General features: G+C 40.5%; 1 protein-coding gene across 5 annotated transcripts in view; it reads right to left on the reverse strand.

The window, feature by feature from the left end:
- The window catches only part of tsc2 (TSC complex subunit 2), a 39,860-nt gene that overhangs the window by 16,295 nt on the left and 9,119 nt on the right, over positions 1-14,446 (reverse strand). For all 5 annotated transcript variants that reach the window (XM_030423494.1, XM_030423478.1, XM_030423487.1 and 2 more), the window contains exons 10-25: positions 14,206-14,332; positions 12,239-12,382; positions 12,003-12,140; positions 11,809-11,912; positions 11,573-11,654; positions 11,010-11,165; positions 10,801-10,920; positions 9,639-9,761; positions 9,447-9,553; positions 9,168-9,333; positions 8,823-8,945; positions 8,186-8,320; positions 7,368-7,557; positions 7,121-7,214; positions 6,936-7,038; positions 427-521 (exon numbers count right to left, since the gene is read on the reverse strand). In XM_030423494.1, the coding sequence (XP_030279354.1) occupies positions 427-521; positions 6,936-7,038; positions 7,121-7,214; positions 7,368-7,557; positions 8,186-8,320; positions 8,823-8,945; positions 9,168-9,333; positions 9,447-9,553; positions 9,639-9,761; positions 10,801-10,920; positions 11,010-11,165; positions 11,573-11,654; positions 11,809-11,912; positions 12,003-12,140; positions 12,239-12,382; positions 14,206-14,332 (2,007 nt within the window). The remainder of the gene's footprint in view (positions 1-426; positions 522-6,935; positions 7,039-7,120; positions 7,215-7,367; positions 7,558-8,185; positions 8,321-8,822; positions 8,946-9,167; positions 9,334-9,446; positions 9,554-9,638; positions 9,762-10,800; positions 10,921-11,009; positions 11,166-11,572; positions 11,655-11,808; positions 11,913-12,002; positions 12,141-12,238; positions 12,383-14,205; positions 14,333-14,446) is intronic.

The raw sequence follows: 14,446 nt of genomic DNA on the forward strand, positions 1-14,446 counted from the left end.
ATCACCATGTACAGTATGTACTTCTATATGCTACAGGTGGTGGACCTGGATAACAAAACAAATGCCAACCAAGACTTGCCATCATGTTATTCCTTTAGATTACATTAAAATAATATTACACAGGTGTTCATGATATTTTGTCCACCCCCTGTATGTCATAATATGGGAAGTGAGTTTTGAATTTTAAAAAACTAAAGTCAAAACGTGTAAAGCAAAAACTTTTTTTGAAAAAACAAGAATAAACAATAAATAACATGAACTAATGATCACCATGGCAACCATCACACCACAGTACCAGTCATGCTGAGTCCCCTGTTACCTTGGCAACCCCAACCCTCTTACATAACAATGGTCACATGGTCATGTGTGGTGCTACCTCTTGGTGCGGCAGCGCTTGCGAATGTATCCTGCTGTTGTGTGCTTTACCTCTTGGGCCTTTCATTGAGGCTGGTGCTGCGAGCACGAAATGAACTCTGCTCGTGACTGTCATCAAACGGCAACAGGGCATTGGATCGCAGACCCTGAACAAAGAAATAAAACATTTAAGATGCAAAAATGCAAAACTGAAATGTAGAATCCCAGTTCCAAACACATTGGTGCGGCAAAGAAAGCATAGCCAATATTTCAACTCATCAACTTCATTGACTTTTATCTCCCAAGTCATGTTATTGTCAATGTTGCCTGTAACACAATTCTACAAAGTTTTGACAGGGGAAACAAGAGACTTTGTGAAATGCTCCAATCCATCTCCTCAAGTAAACAGGGTCATCTGTAATATTGATTCATTGGTGATTGTGTTACAAAACACATGAGTGTATAAAAGATATTACTACATGATATGTCAGTCAGGTGTGTTGGATGTGGCTTTTAGTGACCATAATGCTGTTTTTTGCACACGCAAGAAAATTAGACCTCAACCTATAAATGAGCATTGTTCCATCAAATACAGGTGTACAAAGCAGTACTCTGCGAAGGTGTTCAATCAAAGGTTATCTCATAAAGATTGGTCTGATGTGCTTGAGTGTAATGATGTTGATAAGGCCTTGGATTTGTTCAAGCAGAGTTTCATTGCTGTTCTTGATGAAGTTGCACCAATGAGGCAAACCAGATTCAAGCATAGAAGTGCATGCTGGATGAATTCGGAAATCGTTGAGCTGATCAGACAACGTAATAGATGTTTCATTAAGTTTAAGAAGTCCAAGCTGCCAGCTGACTACAACAGTTATGTTAATCTCAGAAACCAGGTTACTTTCAAGGTTCAATAGGCGAAGTCTTTTTTTTCTGATTCCATTTCTGCTAATGCAAAACAGCCTAAAAAACTATGGAAAGTTCTTAATGACATGGGATCTACAGCTAAAACCAAATTTAAGTCTGGTAAAGCTGCTCTTCTAATTGATGATGAGATGTGTTTTGATAAGCGGCAGATTGCCTGCCACTTTAATCAGTACTTTACAACCACTGCTGCCAGTCTGGTCAGTAAAATGCCAGGTGCTTCTGATAAATATGGCAGAGCATTTGTTAATTCGTTCTATAGAAATAAAAATGTTTCCCCAGATGCATTTGAAATTAGTCTTGTCTCAGATGATAAAGTAAGAGAGTGCCTCTCCTCCCTGTCAGTAAATAAGGCCACTGGCTTGGACCTTATCCCCTCCAGGTTTCTCAGGGATAGTGCTGAGGTTACATCTAGTATCCTCACCCATGTCATTAATCTGTCCATAAGTCAGGGTGTTTTCCCAAATGACATGAAGAATGCTAGGGTAACCATTTCAAAGATTTTTGAGCGTCTTGTGTGTGAACAGGTTGAGGAGTATCTTATCAGGCATGATCAATTATAAGAGCTCCAGTCTGGTTTTAGAGCTGCACACTCCACTGACACCTGTCTCATCCATCTTTTTGACTATGTGCGTCAGAATCTAGATCAGGGGAACTATGTTGGCATGCTTCTCCTTGACCTACGAAAAGCGTTCAATACTGTGAACCATGATATTTTAACTTCTAAATTACAGTGCATGGGTTTTAGCAATTTAGCTCTAAAGTGGTTCTTGTCTTACCTAACAGATAGAACACAGGTGTGCGATGTTGAGGTGACCCTTTCTGAACCTCAGAGTATAGTATGTGGGGTGCCGCAAGGCTCGATCCTGGGGCCCCTGTTATTTTTACTGTACATTAATGACATGTCAGCTGTGGTTCATTGCAAATTGTTGTTGTATGCTGATGATTCTGCTTTACTTGTCCCAGGGTGTAATGTTAGAGACATCAAAAATACTCTTGGTGCTGAGCTTGAATCTGTCAACCAGTGGCTCATAGACAATAAGCTCTCTATGCATCTGGGCAAGACCGAACCAATTTTGTTTGGTACTAAAAGGAAGTTGGCAAAATCAAATGTGTTAAAAGTGATGTGTAATGGGTCTGAAATTGTGTCTAGATCAAATGTCACATATCTGGGTCTTACTTTGGATCAATCACTTGTGGGTGAATCCATTGCAGCCAAAATTTTGGACAAATGTGCCTATAAATTAAAGTTTTTATATCGTAAGACAAGGTTTTTAGATTTTACTGTAAAGAAATTATTGGATATGACATTGATTCAATGTCACATTGATTTTGCTTGCTCTGCATGGTTTTCTGGGTTGACTGTGAAACTTAAAAACAAATTCAAAGTGCTACAAAACAATGTTATTAGGTACCTGTTAAAATCACCCCCTCGTACACATATTGGTAGGGAGGAGTTTGATAAAGCTGGCCTACTACCTGTTCATCTTAGAGTTGAGCAACTTAAGTTGAACCATATGTTTAACATTGTTAATGGTAAGGCCCCCAAATACTTAAATGCCAACATAAACATTGTCCACACACAGCATAGGCATAACACCAGGGCTAGCATTTGTTCCTGCGTAGTACCTAAAGTGAATTATGCAGGTAAACATTCTTTCTTTTATACTGGGATCATGGCATGGAATGGCTTACCTGCTGCTACTCAACTCGTATCATCTAGCGGAATTTTTAAAAGACAGGTTAAGCAGATTTTATGGAATAAGATATTTTAGATACTTTTTAACTCTGTTTTGCTTTTCTTATTTCTTTGTGTTCTGTTTGTGTCTGCCTCTTGTTTAGTTGTTTTATGTGTAACACCAAGGACCATGCTGGAAATAAGTTGTACACTTTTGCATGTCATCCTTTTGGATTACCGTTTTATGTGTTTTTGATCCAGAAATCAATCAATCAAAAAAAAAAATACATGGGCTAAGGAACACATCACATCTGCAGTTTGCATCAAAACCTTAAAGAACTAGTTTGACATTTTGGGAAATGCACTTTCTTGCCAAGATTTACATGAGAAGATTGATACAGACTGCACTTTTGCCTCTTAAATATGAAGCTACAACTAAGAGACAGTTACCTTAGCTTAGCATAAAGACTGGGGGGAGCAGTCTGGCTCAGTCCAAGAGTAACAAAGAAAGCCAGCACTTCTAGAAGTCCCCAAGTAAAAAATGATATCTTATTATTCAAGTCTCTACCTATATGATCATTTCACAGTGACAGATCAATGTTAGCTGTCTCTACCTCTCATTTTTATGCAAAGCTAAGCAAACTGCCTGCTGGCTGGAGCTAAACATTTAACACATAGGTGTGAGAGTGGTATAGACTTGATAATAGTATTCTCAGTAAGAAGAACATATATACAAAATGTCACACTTGTCCTATTATGTAAAGGAGTCTAACCATTACACAACCATCCAATAACCCTTCATTTCCATATAGTTTTAAATGTTGGATAGTCCAGGCCTATATCTTAGCCATCAGCTAAATCTCATACAACTGTATTTCACCTCCCATGTACAGCAGACAAAGGCCTCAAAAGCATGTCAAGGCTTGCACAGGAGTGGTGGTTATTCCAAGCATTAAGCCTACTGTGACATCCAATCAAGAGCAACTGACTTCAAGGTATTTATCCTCAAATCACAGGATCAGTCAAATGCTGCTCCATAGAATTAAAGTAAAGGGATTTTTAAATTGATTCACATGGTCAGTTGCTCACGTGATGCCGTTTTCTGAGGGCCTCACATCAAGCTTTAGAAACAGGAGATGTCCTCACTGAGATCACTGAGCCAACGGCTGATTGTTTGATTGTATCCTGCAGCATCTCTGACTGAAAGCAGACCAAAGAGCCAAAATGGAGTACCATCATATTTCGGCAAAGAACAGAGTAGCTGATGAGAATCAGAATGCAGACAAGCTGTCTCGCATTGAGAAAGCCTATACCACCGTATTGAGTGAGCTTGGAGAAGTCGCGAGCGGGTTGGCCTTCTACGTACACCACTACGTGCTGCCAAAGCCATTCAATTCCTCACTAAAGGCTACAAAGAAACAACCCAAGGTAAGGATACTTTTTTCTTTTTGAAACTGAAAACTACTTAAAACGTTTAGTAGTGCTAAAACTTTCCATGTGAATTTTGAAAATAAAAAAGGACAAAGTTCATTTTGCCAACTATAATACATTTTGTGGCTACCGTACAGCAGCGCCATATGTTTAAAGCCCGTCTTGGGTCTCATTTCTGATTTGTAAAACAAAAGAGTCCATCATTCTGTCACTTTTTATTTCATCCTTTGCTCCGGTATGACAGAGAATGAATATCTAATTCACAGATAGCTTAAACGATGCTATATTTGATGAAAACCACGAAGAGATGGTGATCGTCAAAGATATCGACCTGTTTTCTCTCTGTGAACATCACCTGGTGCCCTTCTTCGGCAAGGTAATTATTCAGGGTCATTGAATTCCAGTCAAGGTACTGCAAATATTGATAGTTGATAAAAATGGATAATATTAAATTGCCAAGATAATGATATACAGATGCCCTAAATTTGTTTTTTTATATAAAAACACAAGTTTGTCAGTGATTTCTTTTTAAATCAAAGTTTTGGTGGCACTTTGCCTATAAACATACCATTCCAATGTTTGTTTCTGTAAATCATCAGTTGACCTTTAGACAATACCAATTTATCTGTGATCAGCTTGAATAAATTGATGATATTCATGTCTAATTACTACTTACAGATACTTTTGTTCTGATCTATCATGTATTATAGACTGTATTGAAATATATATCAATTAACAAATACATTGATAATACTCTGTTTAAATGTTCCAGGCTCAACTAGCGCACCCCCCAAACAAAAAAGTAGTTGTACTCAGTAAGCTTGCTAGGTGGGTGATTGGAGAACACACACACACACACACACACACACAACCCCACACCCACACACACACACACCCCCAACATTCTCCTTGTTTGATATTTTTCTGAATTGTTGAGATCTACAGCAGAATGCTTCAAGGTAAAATGACTGAATACTATTATGTGTTCCTTTGAAATCAAATGTTCAATTTAATTTTGTGACAAGTTTTGTGTTACTATCTACAGTTCAAGAGCGTTTAACCAAACAGATAACCTTTTGGAGTTGGAAAGGAATTGGAGCATGCTGGAGTCGCAGTGGTTATTGAGGCTGTGTGAGTATTTTGTTTTTCTTTCCTCCACAATAGACAGAAAAACACTGGAAGTAGTTTTTTTCCTAATCTCTTAATTGAAGTATTTAACTTTATCATAGCTATTTAGATATTGATAGACATATTTGCAAGCAAGACACTAAAAGAAGATTTATCCTGCGTCTTACTTCTTATTTCTGATATCTACTAGGTTCAGTGCAAATCCAAAAGCCGCCATTTGGCCGCCACTGGGGTAGGCGTAAACATGTGAGCTTTACATTGCACCCCATTGGAGTTTAGAACTGGGTTCTTAGAGGGGGGCTTTTAATTTGAAAGTAGCGACCGTTAGTAGCTTGCCGCTACAAGGCGAACACAGTAGTAGCTTGCCGCAACAGGCGGACACCACCGAACAGCTACAGAAACCGAGGAGACGCTAGCATCTCCTGGATCTCAGCGGCTGTCCAGTTGCTCATCTTTATGTCTGCAGATGAAATGATGGACTGACTGCTGTGATCAGCTGTTTCCTGAACAGATCCCCAATTTGCCGCCCTCTGTCTAAAACCGCAGACCTAGCCGCAAAAAGGAAGGGCAAATTGGCAGCTTGCTGCCCTGTATAAAAACGGCTACTGAAACATGAATTCTCTTCCTGTATACTGCTATTTTGTCAGCGAAACAGTACAAGCAGCTGTTATTGTCTCAATTCCACCACTGTATCATTAGTCTGTTTGTGTATTTCTATATACAATATAAACTATAACATTCATTCCGTCGACTTAAAAACTCAAACACTCCAATATCATAACACATACACTAGTCAAAATTAGTTAGGCCTATTGGGATTTTTTACTATTCACTTGACTGTTTATTCTGTCACATATCTGATTTTTTTATTTTGTATTTTGTGAATTTTTTATTTTTATTTGTTGTTCCCCAAAAATAATGTTACATAGAATTACTTTAAAAATAACCAAATGTATTGCCATTCACAGAGCAACTCACACAATGAAGAATGGAGTGAGTGAGTGAGTGAGTGAGTGAGTGTCGGGGTACAGGGTGTGTGTTAGTATATGCAAAATATAGACATTTTTAAGGCCTAAAATTGATATAGTTAAAATTTAGTATTTTAAGATTTTTTTAAGACCCTGCAGAAACCCTGCGAGTGAGAGAGTTCAGAAAAGTTGCTGCATATAAAAGAAAATATTTCCTGAGGTGTGAAATTTTCATTTAGAAATGCATTAGCAGAGGTGAAAGCACATAGATGACATTGATTTGCGAGTTATGCTTTTGCACTTCCTCTCAGTATTATATAGTTCCTGGTCTCTTTTTCTCTGAGTATACTGTTTGTGAAGTTGTGAAAGGTAGGAGTGTGAAATTGATTAAGTTGTAAGTTTGAAGATACAACCTATTTTTTCCTGATATACAGACCTGGGGAAGAAAAAGCACACACCTTTGTGATATACTGAACAAAATCCTTGCGGAAGGGAAGTCTGCAGCGTATGAACCACATGGCAATCACATGGTGGGCCAGGGACACGATGTACTGGTTGAACCTGATGGGAATCAAAGAAACACACATGTCAGAGTGTGTCTGAGTATCTGAGAATGTGTGTTTGTGTCTATGTAAGCACTTACTTAGAAGGGTTAGTGTAAGGTAGAGAGATGGCAAACACGCTGACATACTGCTCAGCTACAAAGTTGGCATACAGATGGGGCAGACGCACCAGAGCTGTGAAACAGAATGAAATAAAAGAACACATCAACACAATGTCCTCTTATGTTGTCCTCCCTCTGTGCTGGGCATTGACCTTGAACATTTAACAATGGTGCAGAAAACTGCGGAAATAAAAAAAAAATGTTAAGAAAAGATTTTTGTGCTCACTCGAGAGGAACTCAAGCATAGGGGATGCCATGGCAACAGTTGCAGAGATGTGCGTGAGCTTGACAATAAGAGCGGGCAGGAGCTTGATCATGATGTCAGGCATCTCCACCGTGCACATTGTGAGAGCCACCACACACTGTTTGGCACAGCGGTAAATGAGGCCAGTCTCAAGGCACTGAACCAGCTCTCTCTGTAGAGGGAAAGGAGATTAACAAATGTTATTTCTTATGAATAAGGAAAAAAAAAATAAAACCACAACAATTTACCAAACCAACAGTTTATAAGTACGCTATCTCACCGAGGCTTCCTAAGCCTTGATGTATATTGAGATCAACTCTACCTAGGGTGGATTAAAACTGCTATAATGCTGTTCTCAGACTCAGTGACAGATAAAATTATACATCAGAAGTCTTAAAAAAGAGGACACAAACACTTGACTGGCACTCTGCCTGTACTACTTTACCCTTAGCCTTACCACTGGTGCGCTGTATACATGGGTGTACAGAAAACTCTGAATATAGAATATCTAACATAGACAGAACGCAACACGTAGCATTAAGTTTACAACTATGTCAACAAACATCTCTGTCATCAGATTCTTTATTACCTTATAAAACAGGAGCAAAATACAGGGAAAATTGTATTTGTTGCATTTCTTCTTCTGACTATCATGACATGACCTTTTGGCATTAAATATAACTTCATAATCTTTGCCATACTGTGAGCACACCTTCAGTAACTGCGGCAGCCGAGCAATATATGGAATTAGAATTAGTGGCCATGAGCAGTCATTACTTTCTACAGACAATCGTATGTACCTGTCTTGACTGCTCCAGGTAGTTATGGTAGGAGGTGATTGCTGTGAGTACAGGAACCACTGCCAGCTGAACATCAGTGCGTGAAAAGCCCTCTGGGGTCTTCTTCAAGCGCTCTGAGATCAGCCGATCCGTCACCTACAATCACAGACATGGGACATAGAAATGAAGGACATGAGGCAACATTAAGCCATCTTGCAAGGGCTGGTCCAGATTTGTGGGGGGAAAAATGGCTATTGTTGCACACAATGTTTTTAAACCAACAAAGTCAAAGAAATATCCTTCAAAATTCTTCACAGATTTTATCCAATTAACCATTATTTGCAGAATTTACGTTTTGTTGAGAGTAAAAAGAATCACTGAAGAAGTAGCCTAGCTTGGTACATAAACACAACAAACATGTTTTATGTCCTTTACATTTTCTCTGTATAATTGGTTCAGCAGTGAGGATCGTACAGCCCAACAGCCCAACAAAATTATTAAAGGCAATCATATTGTTAATAATTTGGTTTTAAGTTAACTTTTCTGCCACAATCTTTTAAGAACGAATCTTGATGTATCTAGAAAATCAATTCTATCCCCACATCTGGTGCAGACAGGTGAGTATACATCTGTATGCATGTGACTTTGTTTGCACTACCATGCAGCAGAGTGTAGAACAGAGCTGGTCCAAGCTGCATGGTGATGTGAGCAGGAGCACTTTGTACTGCAGCATCCAGGGCAGCTTGTCAAGAACCAGCTTCAGCACCTTCCAATCTGTCTCCTACAAGAGAAATGTAACCCTGTTTGATATTTTTGATGGCAGCAGGGAAATAACTGTAATCATCTTTTAAAACAATATCTGTGAAGTGTGCAAATTCATTTGCTACGAAGCATCGGCAAAATGTATTCTCTCCACAGGCAAAAGCCAACAAAATTTTGCGGTAGACACTGCTGTCCATGCATGCCACTTATCTGTGGGTATAATAACTGTATGCATCCGTACCATCTTGAGGCACTGCAGGAGAACACTGAAGGCAGGTGCGTAGGGCAGGTAGGCTGAACGCATTGTGGCTGTAGAAGCAGAAGCAGCAGTGGGGGGAGCGGGGCTGCCAGCAGGAGGAGATGTTGAACCTGTGGGCTTCTTTTCACTCAAACGCTTCTCTGGCTCCCTGAAACAACAGATTCAGTTAACAGTTCTGTTAATATTTAGTTGATTGGACTATAATAAGCAGAACAGATGCAGGTCATAGGCGTGGCAAAAGCGGTGTATGTGCATCCTCACCCTGTGTCACAGTAGCAGTACGGGCTGAACCTCATGACCCTGTCTTTGTTGGGGACTCCAAGGCGGTGAAGGAAGTCCGCTCTCATCATCAGGAAGAAGTCAAATACCTGAAGGAGGAAAAAAAAAAAGTCAGTGGGCATGTGTGTGACAAATGGAGTAAGATATACACAGAGAAAAATTCATGCCTCCTACCTGTAGTCTGATACTGGAAGCAATAGCTGAGCAGTACTTGTTCTTGTAGTGAAGCTGCAGGTGGCTGATAAGCAACTCAAACACACGACTTGCGTGACTGGCTGGCAGGCTGTAAAGCTTGCTCTGCCAGGAGAGAAGAAGACGGCAGATTTTTCTTCCACATTCACAAAAAAATCCAAAGACAAACTGCAACATGGGAAGTAAATATTTTAGTACATTCCCATTCCAACATAGGGCCTGTGTCCATATGTCATTTTTTTCTGAGTACAACCATCTTTTATAAATCTTTCATCAAGAGGAGAGAGAGAGAGAGAGGAAGTGCTACACCCAGCATCTGTTTTCAAAGCACTCCTTTATTTCTTTACCAGTCTGAGCTCTTCTAGTTGATAATATCTGAACTTTTAAGAAAGGCCTTTGTGTCATCACTGTTGATCTTTTTAATGTAACCAATCATAACAGAGAAAGAAATCCCATTCCTGGGAGCGGATCCGCCCAACACTGGATGTTGCTTATGAGTGTTGTGCTTCATCAGTCTACATGTTGTAAGCTTGTTCTAGATGTGTCACTCCTCTTTAAACGTAGCGTAAAGTTAGCTACACGGCTAATGTCAATCGATGCCCACGTGCAGAATTATTTTTATGATTAATTGCCGGACAAGCACTTGATACCAGCTTTCTGCCATAAATAAACCCTTTATGGACTCAGGCCCTTAGGCTAAAAAGTTAATACTAATCAGTGGTTAAGATATTTAGTCCGTGCCGTAAAGATAAGTGATGTAAAACAACAACCTTCAACAGGCTCAGAAAGCAATACTTGCAATTGTTTTATGTGTGTTTCAAAAGACAAACCAATGTGACAGGAGGTTTCCAACTCGCGTTTTGAATTTTGGTAGTAGAAGGTTCAAACAATAACCAGTAACCAGGGCCATATTGTTTTGCTTATCAGGCAGGCTGCAAAAATATCTGTAAACATGCTTAGTAAAAATCACTGATAATACATTATGGTTCTTTATGCTGGTGGTCAATTTAAGACGTTTTTTAAACATCAAAACAATTTAAACTTCAGATAATTTGAAACTGCATATTTTTTTCCAAAACAACTTCTTAACATCAATGTTACTGCCGCTTTTGTGAATCCAGCCTCAATATCTACTTGTGTGTACCTGCAGGATTTCCAGCAGACCCAGTATAGCAGTCCTGACATCCTCCATAGGGGATTCTGCTGTGGGGTCTCTTTCAGAAACCTCTTGAGGCCCTGAACACACCAGAGAGCGACTGGCCACCTATGCAGAGAGGAAGAAAAAACACTGACATCACGTCATCGTAGCTGGAACAAACTGAACCAAAATGCCTCTATGAGGGTAAAATGTACCCGCTCAATGACATCCAACAGGCTGGTGAAGTGGTGAGTGTTGCATCCCTCAGCGAGGTCGACCAGCAGCTGGGTGGCTTGCTTTCTGACAGCAAGGTCCCGGTCTTCAGCTATTCCACTGAGCTGGGGGATCACCACCATTTCTATCAACTCATCCTGGGTCAAGTAGATGAAGAACACAAGAGAAAGTTTCATATTGTTGAATTGTAACAGCCAACACACATCTAAGAAGTGTTTATCACACATGAAATATGACACAAATCAGTGCACTAAAGCAAAACAGGACAGACATAAGTCTGCAGTGACATCCTGGGCATTGCCGAGGTGCCCTTGAGCAAGGCACCAACCCCTAACACTGTTCGTTGGGCACCATGGCATGTGTGGCAGCCCCTTCGCTCATCTCCTCTACACTGCGTGTGTGTGTGTGTGTGTGTGTGTGTGTGCGCACCTGTGTGTAATGTGAGTGGAAAAATGACTTTCTCAATTTGGGATTATAATAGTATATATAATTAAATTAAATCAAAATAAATTGACAGTTAAAAGGGCAAATGTGCACAACAGACCTCGTAGAGCTGCCGGTTGGTGCTGAGCACGAATGACAGGATATGGAGCACTTTGATCCTTATCACACTGCGAGTCTCGTTCCTTTCAGAGATAACGGGGGGACAGGAAAGATTATGATGCAGCAGAGTGGAGACATGGATCGAGGGGATGATTAACAAAGAAGGAGGCAAAGAAAATACCAACATCTGATCACTGACAGTAGATATCATCACCTTCTTGTTTTTGTGCATCCTACCTGAAGAATTTCTCCATGAGGCGGTGAAGGCTCTGAATCCAGCCATCCTTAGCGGGCTGGATAGACTGGGCTCTGTACGAGATGAGGGTCAGCACTGAAGCGTCCTGTCACACACACAGCAATAAAATTAGATTACAGGAAGCAGCAGTTTGTCAGGGGATCAGATGGAAACACAGGGATAATAAAGCACTAACAGGTCTCTTGTCTGCACATTTCTCCACCAGACTGAAGAACTTCTCTGTGGAACCGTGGTAACCGTTCTGCTCATACAGCTCCTCCACTGTGGTGAGCAGCTCGTAGACGATGGCCTTCAACTCTGCACTGCCTATTGTCTGTAAAGACAGATCAGACATGCTACTTGGTTAACAAAGAACTTGCATTTTTCTGTGTGTGTGTGTATGGGGCACATGTGCAGTGTGCATGTGTGTACCTGGATCTGCTGCAGCAGTCGCTCTATGATTCCCAGCAGGATGTCCCAGGTGACCACCTGCAGCTCTTTGCCATACTTCTTGATCAGTCTGGTGATGGAGAGGACGATTTCATACGACACCACCTCATTGGCACTTGACATTGCCTGGGTGGAAGAATTCAGACAGCAACAGTCATCACAAATCATGTATTACATTCATTGAATCTAGCCTAGACTTGTTTATTCAGACTACTTTCTATTGAGTCATTTCTCAGGTAACTTTTTGTTCAAGTTCTGCTCTTCTCAATCCTTACAACTAAGGACATGGCAACAACTGATAAAGTCACACTGGACAATGCTAGATAGAAAATAATAATGACTAACACTTACATAAACGCATAGATGCATGCAGCCTTGGCCCTACACATGCATGTATGTAAATATACAGAATGTATCGCAAAGTGACTTATTAATTATGTTGTATTGTTTATATGTGGGCAAGAAAAAACAACAAATTTGTATTAATAGAACAGCTGAAGAAATGACAGTAAAGGGGACGTTAGGGAGTGGGGGCGTCATGCTGCGTAGAGTCACAGGTCAGAATTGAACCCAGGTTGCTGCTGTGGGGATTTGGGGCACTCCAGAAAAACAAGAATGTTAATTGTGTCATTTTGGGCTTCATAAAAAGTGTGACAGGCAGCTTCTTGGCAGACCAAGTGAATAAAATATAAATCATCATTAATTGAGATGTGTTCTCAAATCAAAGCGAACATGGTTTTCCCTGTATGCATTGGTTTTATTTACATGTAATTTAAGCTATAAGACCATTTTAGCCAAGTTAACAAACAGACATTAGAAATTAACAGAGGTGGGGGACTCAAGTCACATGACTTGACTCGAGTCGGACTCCAGTTGCAAATTTGAGGACTTGAGACTTACTTGACTTACACTGATGAAAGACTCGACTTGACTTTGACTTGGCATTCATAACTTGAGACTTGACACAGATGACTCGAAAGTCTTGGCTTTTCTTTACTTTCCTTCTTTTTTTTTGCACATATTGAGATTCATTTTTGATATTTTGCCCTCTGCCACTGTATGACGCGGTGCGTTCAAGCCTGGCAGGTGGCGGGCGTGCCAGAGTGGCACTGTGGCAGACAGGATCAGAGGAGGAGAGGCAGCATGGGGGAGCTCCGAAAATCTTCAAATTTGGAATCAAAGATTATTTCATGCCTGGGTGATTTTGGCCGCCGTCTTGGTTGAAGCACGTGTGTGTCAGATATAGCGTCTTCAAGTGTGCACAAAGCCATTAGTTTAAATGGAGGTGCGCTCACAACCCAACACGACACCGTATCGGCACACATTCAGTGCAACGCACTTGTTTTTTCGTGCACGTCCGCGACGGCCCTGCTTCTCCCTCAGGTTGTGTGTCTCTCTTACTGTTTCTCACGGAGCTCTGCCCCGTTTGAAAGGCAAAGGGGGCCCCTATGTGTAAAGACGTCGCCTCTGAGACGTAGAATGTGTTTTACAGAAGAGAAACACACTTTTCAGGACAGAACAGACGTGTCCTGTGATTTTCAGTCTCCTTTTATAGAGGGGGAGGGGGAACAATACCTAAGAGTAATATTCTCAGCTGTCAGGATGTGCAGTATGGTGCAGTTCCAGGGTTGATATTAATCTAATCTTATTCTTGTATTCATGGGTTTGAAAAAAAATCTAAAATTGATCAACTATGCAATTACATCATATCATTAACTAACCACCCTCTTCTGTGTACTGTGTCTACAGATATGAAGAATACATTCATACAAAGTTCTTGTGACTTGTTTGACCTTGATTTTTATCACAGTAACTTGGTACTTGCTTGAGACTTGAAGGTTAAGACTTGAGACTTGCATGTATGTGACTTACTCCCATCTCTGGAAATTAAACTATGAGATATCTACTGGGAAAGAATACTGTGTACTGTATTCGCATGTGTGCATTACCTTGTAGAAAGATGGCAGAACAAGTGTAGGTGTGTTTTTGAGTGCAGGAAGTCTGTGAGCGCCCCACAGTGCCATCCCAACAAAGAACACAGCTCCTCTCAACAATGGTGCATCCTCCATGTACACCCTAGCAGAGGTTGCAGGCAGTTAGAGAAACACACACACGCACACCCCATCACAGTATATAATATATGCTCAGCAGCACCACATGCTCATCAATAAGCTCAAACTGCTAAAACAA

The sequence above is a fragment of the Sparus aurata genome, chromosome 1 (genome assembly GCF_900880675.1).
Source record: "Sparus aurata chromosome 1, fSpaAur1.1, whole genome shotgun sequence".
In the NCBI taxonomy this organism is placed as follows: domain Eukaryota; kingdom Metazoa; phylum Chordata; class Actinopteri; order Spariformes; family Sparidae; genus Sparus; species Sparus aurata.